This window comes from Microtus ochrogaster (genome assembly GCF_000317375.1).
Source record: "Microtus ochrogaster isolate Prairie Vole_2 chromosome 14 unlocalized genomic scaffold, MicOch1.0 chr14_random_1, whole genome shotgun sequence".
NCBI classification, from domain to species: Eukaryota; Metazoa; Chordata; class Mammalia; order Rodentia; family Cricetidae; genus Microtus; species Microtus ochrogaster.
In genome coordinates this window covers 21,131,006-21,140,661 of record NW_004949096.1, presented here as the reverse complement: position 1 = coordinate 21,140,661, position 9,656 = coordinate 21,131,006, and the positions used below count along the sequence as shown (strand labels likewise).

The window sequence follows — 9,656 nt, the reverse complement described above, 5'->3', positions numbered from 1 at the left end:
CCGCCGCCGCCTGCCGCCCCTCGGTGCCGCCGCTACCGCTGCTTCCCCGCCTGCTGTTGCTCCTCCATCTCCTGTGCGGATCACGGTGAGGGAAAAATGAGCGAGGAGACGGCGACTTCTGACAACGAGTAAGCGAGCCCTGGCTTGGGTGAACCCCGCGGGCAGCCCCCTCCCCCAGCCCGTCCGACCCGGGAGGTGATAGATGCCCGGTGTGTCGGGCCGGGCTCTTTAGTGGCAGCACCCCCTTTCCAGCTTTGCGTTCGCCTCCCTGCTTGGGGGAAAGGCTCTCGAGTGCCGAGCAGAGGCGTTGTAGCCATCGGACGTCCCCGAGTCCTGTAGGTGGCTCAAAGTGGAGTAGAAACTACCCTTTGCCTGCCCTTCGCTCCGGCACCCCCCCCCCCATACCTTGACCATCCAGCCATCCTCCCTTCTCAGCTCTTTCGCTCGGAAACTAATGTGTGGGCGCACCTCCTGCCGCAAACTGCTCTTGAATCCTAATTCGATGACTCAATGACTCTTAAATGCCGATTAAGCCCTCGCCCCCTGCCCCACTTTTTAAACTTCTGACCTATACTATTCTAGTTTTAAAAAAATGGTTAAGGAAACATTTTAAGAATTAAAGAGGATTAAGGACACCTGGAGTGTGGGCGATGTTGAGCTTTTTTTTTTTAACCTTTACGAATATTGAACCCGTCTTCATCAAGAACAATTGAGAATTTTGAGTGCTAGTGTCTGGCTTTCGTCTGCGATAAAGCCCCATTTACATTGCCGAACGCGTTGGTGACTTCATCTCGAGCATTCCATGACTTTACGTTTTTTGCTTATTTGGACTGTCCTTATGTTTTCGAAACGAAGCGCTGTGCCTCTTAAATATTTTGCTTTAACCTAGCAGCCACTTGGAGGAATAATGGTGCGGCAAGATTTTCCTGTTGAGCAGAGAGTTAATTTGGGGCAGAATATTGGCGTCTGTTGTTCTTGTAATTGAGTTCAAGTTCTGTTTGTTTCTGGAGGGTTATGAAGAGTTAAATGAGAATGCATTCCTTTAAATAAAGTACATTCCTCAAGTCAGACCTCCTCGAGAAGGCTTTAGAGGCCAGTGCCGAAGCCCGCTTAACGTAAACTAGCTAGAAAAATGCCAAGCTGCGTTCTCCCCCCCTCTTCGAAAAGCACAGACTGAGGAGCGGGTGTGGAAGGCGGTGGATTGCTGCAGTCAGTGCAGTCTAGAAGCAGAAGTGGCCGCCATGTTCTCTTTTTGTGAATCGCCCTCATTTGCATAGCACACTTCATTCATAAAAAAAAAAAAAATTAAACATCCATCACCTTGGACAACTTGAAAGGGTTTCCTAAGAAAAACATTCGAAGCTTGTTTCTCTTTATGTAGATTTTTGAGTTCAGGAAGTGAGGAGATTAGAAGTTTTAGATTAAATTTTAGAACAGACGCACACACAAACAACTACCCCAGTTCTCAGAATGTTGACACAGTTATGTGGGAAATATCAGTTCGGGGAGGTGCTGGGATCACGTGATCGCCTCCATTCATAAAATACCTGGCTGTCCATTCACAGTGCAGTACACTGTCACTGCCTTCCGCAGACTAGACCTATTTTGAGCGAGATCAAGACGCCTGTCTGAGATAGTACTGGGTTAGGAGAAAAACTGCGGAAATGCTGAAGGGAATGACGGGAACTTTTATTAGTATCTTGGAAGAAAGCAGCTGTGATAAAATCTTCAGATCTATTTTAGAGATGGGGAAAGATGTCTTACCAGTTTAGTAGTTTAGGGAGTAGCATTATTGCCTTGCTGCGAATGAAGAAGACATGCTGGGATGTGGACTAGTGCAGGCATGTAATAGATTGTTTCAAAACGGGCCTTTTTTGGGTACTGTAGTAAGTTGAAAGTGTAAGTGTGTGAGAGAGATCTCAGTGGGTGGAACCTTTGTTACACTAAAATGAAAAATATTTCTGATGGTTTTAATCCTCAAGATATTGATGTTTTGTAAGTAAAATATATTCAGCAATGATATTGATGTTTTGAAATAACAATTTGGAAATTATTCATCCAGATTTTTAAATTTGTTTTCAGAAATACATCCTGCCTTATTAATACATTGCTCCCCAGGAACTTTGTTGTATTAGTTTGGGTAGGAAAAGAGTAATCTATTTTAGCATGTATAATCCACTAAAAGGTTCTTCATAGGGCAAAAAAAATTTTTTTTTATGTTAGAAAATGGTAATCATTGCTGCTGACCTGACATTGTTTACTTGTGCCTTAGCTCAACCACAAAGTGGTTTTCTTGGAATGTTGATTTTAATCTGATCATTTGTATATCTCATCTTTAACTTAGGAGGTGAAGTTTTGAAATGGAAATTCATTAATTGTAATCATACATTATGAAGAAGCAAGAAATATAGCAACGCCCACAAGGACTTAGGTGTATAGTTTATGGGCCTGTATTATTTTTTCCTTTTTTCTTTAAACCATAGTTCATAGGGATTTAATTACAGTAGAATTTAAGACTTTATTTTTCTTTGTAACCTTTTAAAGAAGGTGAAAATTACCAATTCCTTAAAGTGTTAACTAACCTTTTAAAATTGGTAGTCATTGTGCTGAAATATATGCCTTTTAGAATGCTCTTCTGGAAAACATTATTTGAATTTTACAGGTCAGATGAGGAAATGAATGGGATGGGTGGGAGACTGTTTCCCATTCCTGTTTAAAAAATAAGGTGGCTCAACCGTTGAAGGCACTTTGCACCATTTAGCCTAGTGATCTGAGTTCTGGCACTTACATGGTGGAGCCTGCTTCCAGAAGTTGTCCTCTGACCTATATGTCACCTGTGTGCCCAATGCACTCACACTAATAAATGTAATAAAAGAATTTTTTAATCTGAGTTTTCAAAAGGCAGTAAATGTACTCTAGGGTAAACTGCTTTAAGCCTCGAGTAAAAGAGCTGCCACACATGATTTTATTTTCAAAGAATATTTCATTTTACAGAAATTGATACCCAGATACATGTTTTTCATTTGCAAAAACCGATAGTCCAGTAGATAAAGATGTGTACCATATTGTATATAATGAATTAGCCTTTTAAATAGAATTTTGAACACTTAAGGACATGTGATGTAATAGCTAAGGGCCTTTGTAACTTGTGTTGAGTGACTACCATACTACATGCCCTTTGCCAGTTGGGCCAAAGTACTTGGAGGGAGGAGTGAAGTAGCTGAAAAACCAAGAATTTTGTTTATTGTGCTTAAATAAGCCAGAACCACCTGCCATGTCAGTATACTAGGCTTTTTAATACCAAGTTGGGATTATAGTAATTTTAGAGGAGGTTAATTAGAATTGATGTAAGTCTGGGTTAGAGCCATTTCTCCTGCCAATGTACGTCACAGTAGGAGCATGTGAGTATATGAATTTTTCATTTGTTGTGTGTTTGTGTGTGTGTGTATCTATGCATACATTATATACATATATTTAGAAAGTATTCTAGAATCGAGTGGGAAGAAACATGGGGAAGCTGTGTGTCAGTTATTCAAGGAATGTATGTTTATGTAGATATTATGGATACATAATGTAAAATTTGCTTGGAGTTCAATTGAGCTCAATACTAGCTTACCTGTTTCAACTTTATTCCTCCTATTTGATGCAAAGCTTTCTGGTCTTGGGTTGTCTGTTTTAACCTATATGCTATCATGCTCAAAATAATTTTTCAAAAAAAAACTTGTGGAAACAATTTCACTCCAGGAGACTCAATTGTGCCATGCTCTCCAACATTCTGTCCTCCTGTGTTGTGTACTAGATCCATACTTAAGTTAGATTTTTAAGTCATAATGTAATCATTTACTCATTTCCATGTCTGTTATTGCCCCTTACTTTGAGTGTGTGTATTTGTGTGTGTGTGATTTTATACATTTGGGGTCATTTAATTTAATTAGAAAATAGACTGAGTGATTATGGGAAAATTATTGTTATCTTTTAAAGAAGATTTACCCTTTTATTTCCCAAGGCCAAAATTGACTTCCTTTTTGACATGTTAGATTTCCTCAAGTTCTAGAAATAATAGTTAGGACCTAAAACTATCCTAGATACTTCTGGAGTAATCATTGTGTTGGCCTCTGAGCTATTCACTCTATCAACAAAAAGATAGTCATTTATCTATCAGTTTCAAAGATTTGAAAGTTTCTTTTGAGGCTTTTACATGGTACCAAATAATGAGAAACTGGTTAGGGATAAAGAAGTTCATTGATGGGAAAAGGTAGAAATTATAGGCACCCTAATTGTATGCTGCTGCTGGTGACTGAGAAGAATCCAAGGAGAAAGACTGACAGCCTTGCTCTGATTAGGGTGATTTGAACTTGCCTAATAGATCTCACTAATTGTTGGGAACGTTCATACAGAGAGGTCTGCATTTTTTTTCCAACCTTCTAGAAGAGTTACATTTGGATTAAAACTGACAATTTGCAAAATAGTCTACCCACCCATGCAAAAACAAAAACCAGTTCAGAGATGAGTAATTTATTTGCTGTGCTACCATGAAATAACAAGGACTATAATATTTCATTATGTAACTGCGTGCATACTCCTTTACCTGTGAGTTTGATGATATTCATATATTGGATTTTTCACTTCCTGCCAAGCACTGTGAAAAATTCATTGTTTAAGAATTATGTAACATGTTTATATACACACTCACAGACACACACTCTGACCGAAGTGGAGTTTCATAGTGGATACTTATGACAGGTTAATATATGTAAGTAGTTTGCTATGTTTTAATTGTCTTTCTAGAAGGTCACATTTAGTGGCTACTGTATGTCCAATGTATGATATATTTTGATGTTTACCAATCTAATATTGTTGGAATGTGTTTGTTTTGGTTTTTCCTTTTTTGAACAATATTAAGTTTGACCTTGAATTTTTTTCTTCATCAGTATCTTTTTTCCTTGAGATAGTCAATTTTTAATATTAAATTACCATACACAAAAGAAAAAATATGAGATTACTTAGGCTTTGAAATGTCTGTCCGTTTGTCTTTGAGAATTATGTCAGTTTTAAAGCAGAGAGTGAAATTTTGTTCAGACTGTCTTAACGTGCTGGGTGGTAAAGTAGAAATGGTTTGTTTAGAAAAAACAAAAAATATGGTTTAGGGTATCTAGAACTTTTTTTTTAAATACTGCATTATAAATAGACTTAAAGTGATTATTCAAAAGTCATTTGCATATCTGTTTAACTTTAACTGTTTTATGCACTGTAGTATAACACAAAGAACATTAAACTTGAAATTGGGAGACATTTTTCTTGTGACTAGTTCTCTGGTCAAGGGTGAGTGATAGCCTCTCTGGGTCACAGTTGGTAACAGTTTGTGATTGAAGGAGTTTGAACTAAGCATTATGGGCCCTTTTTATGCTAATAATGTATGATTTGTTCTAATGATATCATTCTGCAGACATACTACTTCACTTGATTTTGCTATTTTTATTATATTACTTTTGACATGTTTAAGTAATTGTTGCCTGAGTATGGTAAAGTAAAAATGAATTTTGAATAAAAAGAGAAAAATAATTTTTGAACAACTGATCTATACATCGGAAAATTTTAAGCTGGGCTTACCAACCATTTTGTTGTCATTGGGAGATGAGGTCCCACTATATATTTCAGCTTCTTAGATTCAACGAATTTAAATACTCTCCTACATCCAGCTAGTTGGGGATTATAAAGAGATTAAGCATCCTACCCTGTTAACAGATTAGTTGGAAAGGTGAACAAAAAGCTACTGGGCTTCAGTGCCAACTTGAAGAGTTCCATAAGGAACACATTAACATTATGCTAGTCTCTAAGCTTTGCTTAATGACCAAGAATACACCAGAAAGTCATTCTCACTTGGTTGTTTATCAAAACATGTTAATCTAACACATTTATTTAGTTTCAGAAGTTAAAACGGGTAAAGTGTTGTATTATTCTCTGGCATTTGGATATTCTATGACCAGATTGGTGTATGTAACTATACCCTTAACAGTCTAGAACTAGTCTTTAGGTCTATGAAATTTGTGTTATGATAATTGGAATGAAAACAATTTTTTTTTTTTTTTTAAGAGAGAGGCTATGTCTCATATAGCCCTGGTTGGCCTCCAATTCACAGAGATCTGCCTGCCTTTGCCTCTAACAAGCAAAATAATACTAATGTATCATGAACGTTTTCATTCATGTTCTGGGCAAAGATCAAGGAAAGAGTGGGCAAATAAATACAGAACTGGTATTGGGAAGGACTAGTTCTGTATCATTTTTCCTTCATTAAACAACAACAACAACTCACCTGTCTGTAGAAAGTATTTTTCTAGGGCCTGTTAAAACTTTGAGGGGGCTGGAGAGATGGCTCAGAGGTTAAGACCATTGTGTGCTCTTCCAAAGGACCCGAGTTCGATTCCCAGCAACCACATGTTGGCTCACAACCATCTGTAATGAGGTCTGGTGTCCTCTTCTAGCCTGCAGGCAAATATGTAAACAGAATATTGTATCTATAATAAGTAGATATTTAAAAAAAAAAAAACCTCTGAATACATTGTGGAGGTACTGGTAGGTTTGATGCTATTCCCTATTTAGGTGGGAAGGGCCATCTTCCTGGCAGTTTATATCACTATAAAGGGATCAGAAGTTTACTTTCATGGGAGAAGTGAGCCTTTTCCGTTTCAGTTATTTCAAGAGGTAAACACTTGCTTTGTAAGCTGCGATCCAGCTAAGATTTCTTACTGGTGAGAAAGATTTGCTAACCAGAAGTTCACCCTTCTTGGTTTAATCTGTTAGAACTTCAATTGAACTAACCAAGAATTTGTCAGCTTATGAGTAAGCTGTCAATTTTGGTCATGAGAACTAGCAAAAAATTAATATATCATTAGTCCTGATACATAGCCTGCTATTCTGTGGTAATTTTAATTTGCTAATTCAGACATAACTTCCTTGGATATATAACTATATATTTGGTTTAGGAATTAATTTTAAGTTTATTGCTAAATTAAGGTATTGAATGAGCATAAATCTAGAACTTAAAATCAGGCTTGTTTGATTAACAACATCAACAACAGAACCCTAGGTAGAAGTCGAGAATATGTAACAAATAACATTTAATCAATGCATCAAACCAAAATACTGGTCAACTTTGCGTTTTAAAAAGAGAGTGAATGAAACAGGCTAACCTTTAACCACCCTTTGTTTTCCTTAGCAGTTTTTTTTCTAAGTCTTGATACTTCACAAAGGAGCAATCTGCTTTAGTGACAAACAATTTACTGATGAGACACACAAACTGTATTGCTTTGAGTCTGAACAACCTTTATAATGTGTGCTGTCTGTTCTCCAGTGCACATCAAAGGAAAGGATAGTTGGGTTTGTAATTACTGATTACCTTCATTTCAGTTCGTCCCATTCTTGTATTACTCTGTCTTAAATACATTTAGCTAATCAGGAAGTGTAAGGAAACCAATCCTAGCAAGTTGGTGACCTGCAGGTGGATCTCTAAGTTTGAGGCCAATGTGGTCTACATAGTGGGTTCCTGTCTTAAAAAAGGTAAAATGGATACTTTTAATTGACTTTGCTTTATGGGTAGAAGCAATTAATGTTGAAGAAAGATCTATTTTTTAAAAAAGCAAATGTAAAATCTTCAGACCTTTCATACACATAAGCTTCATGTGTATATAATTTTGTTTTTCTAGTGTAAATATAGTTATTGTTAATTTAGATTTTAATAAGAGGTCAAAAAGCAATAGAACTACTACTATTCGCTCATACTTAATAATGCACTTAATATAACGACTATTTTATATGCTTATGTTAATAGTTCTTTCTTACACCGTAATATACCATCATATTGTACCCAAAACTTACATAGCTATTTTCTCCTTAATGAATGGTAGATTCCCAACTCTTTACTATTAAAAATAACATTGTATGGTTGGTATACAGCTGGAATCCTAGTATTCAGAAGGCAGAGGCGAGAGGATTTTAAGTTGGCACAGCTTTGGCTGCATAGTAAATTCCAGGGCAGCATCTCTCTGCCTTTCTCTGTCCCCTTCCCTTCCATGGCACAGGCATGTGTATGTGAACATGCGCTTTTGTGTTTGTGTGATGTGTGTAGAGGCCAGAAAAGGATGTTTAGTGTTCTGCTCTAGCACTCTTCAAACTAGTCCTCGTATTTTCTCATTGAACCCATTGAAGCTGTCAGCCAGCAAGCAAGCTCCAGAGATACTCTCTGTCCTCCATAGTCCTGGGATTATAGATAATGTGGCTATACTGGCTTTTATGCAGTGCTAGGAATTTGAACTCAGATCCTCACATTTGCAGAGCAAGCACTCTGATTCCCCAGTCCTTTAGTTTATTTTCCCAGCACAATATTTTTATTGATTATTTGGGAATTTCACATAATGCATCCTGATCACACTCACTTCCCAGTCCTCCCATGTCCATCCATCTTGTTACTCTTGTGACCTCCAACAGAAGAAAGAAGAAGAAAAGAGAAAAAAAAATATGCCAAGTCTAATTTGTGTTGTCCTCATTGGAGCCTGGTCAGACTCCCAGTGACCAGTCCCTTAAAGAAAGCTGAGTCCTTCCCCACCCTCACTCCTGCCAGAAACCATCAAAGTTTGTGAAAGGGTGGTAATTGTCAAAGAACTTAAGTTTCTTTTAATGATAATATTTTTTCTGTTGATTGTTTTTTGAGTGAAATTAGTCTCCAAATGTCTTAGATTCATTTTGTATTTTTAGTACCATATGATTCTAAATACTCAATTAAATTATCACTAATATTTGAGGGATTGTTAGTTTATATAGGAGCCAGCCATGATAAGGTAAATATGAACAGATCACCCAAAGGAAGTTCTTTACTTTCAACCATTATCACCTGCCAGTGTAGGACTCAGTCATTCATAAGTTTAATAGAGGCCCTAGTCTCAGTAGTTTACCCTGAAGCAATACCTGGTTGCTGGAAGAACCTCAAACTGAGACTACCCAGGCACCACCCAAGAACAGACCATCCAAAGGAAATGCCTAACAGTCCAACCCTTGTAGATAGGATCACCTGTCAGCACACTCACCAGGACACCCTTAGACAAATGTCAGCCAATCAGGGGTCCTGAGCCTTAGAAACCCCTCACCCCCACATTTACTACTGCTGAGCTTGGGGCTCTCCATTTATTCCAATACGGAGAGACTGAGTTTGCAAACTTGCATAAAATAAAGGCTCTTTGCTTTTACAAACGGGACTCGATCTCCTTGTTGGCTTTTGGGGGACTTCATGGATTTGGGCATAACAGTATACAGAACTGGGGCTATAGCTCAGTGGTACAGTGCTTGAGAAAGACACAGATTTTGGCTTCATAGCAGCTACTTGTTCTAATAGATGCCATGGCTGTTAACTTTGCCCTTTTATAAAAGTGAGAAAACTGAGGCTTGGGGAAGTTTAGTCCCATAGTTGGTGAAAAAGGTCTCTGCTGGCAAAGCTGATGGCCTTAGGACAGAGGCAGGAGACTTTGGAATGTAGAGTGATTTCCTAGGGAGCTAATTTTTAATATCATAGTTTTACTAGCCATTTCTGAATTGAACAGAGATTTGTAGCATTTCAGTCTTTCATCACAGAAAAATATATTGATAACTGTACCATATTATTTATT

The 9,656-nt window shown here is 37.7% G+C and overlaps 1 protein-coding gene across 1 annotated transcript in view; it reads left to right on the top strand.

Moving 5' to 3' along the window:
* Positions 1 to 6: 6 nt before the first annotated feature.
* The window catches only part of Spred1 (sprouty related EVH1 domain containing 1), an 81,220-nt gene continuing 71,570 nt past the window's right edge, over positions 7 to 9,656 (top strand). The window contains exon 1 of the mRNA XM_005364201.1: positions 7 to 128. Coding sequence (XP_005364258.1) covers positions 97 to 128 — 32 coding nt within the window. The 5' untranslated portion in view covers positions 7 to 96. The remainder of the gene's footprint in view (positions 129 to 9,656) is intronic.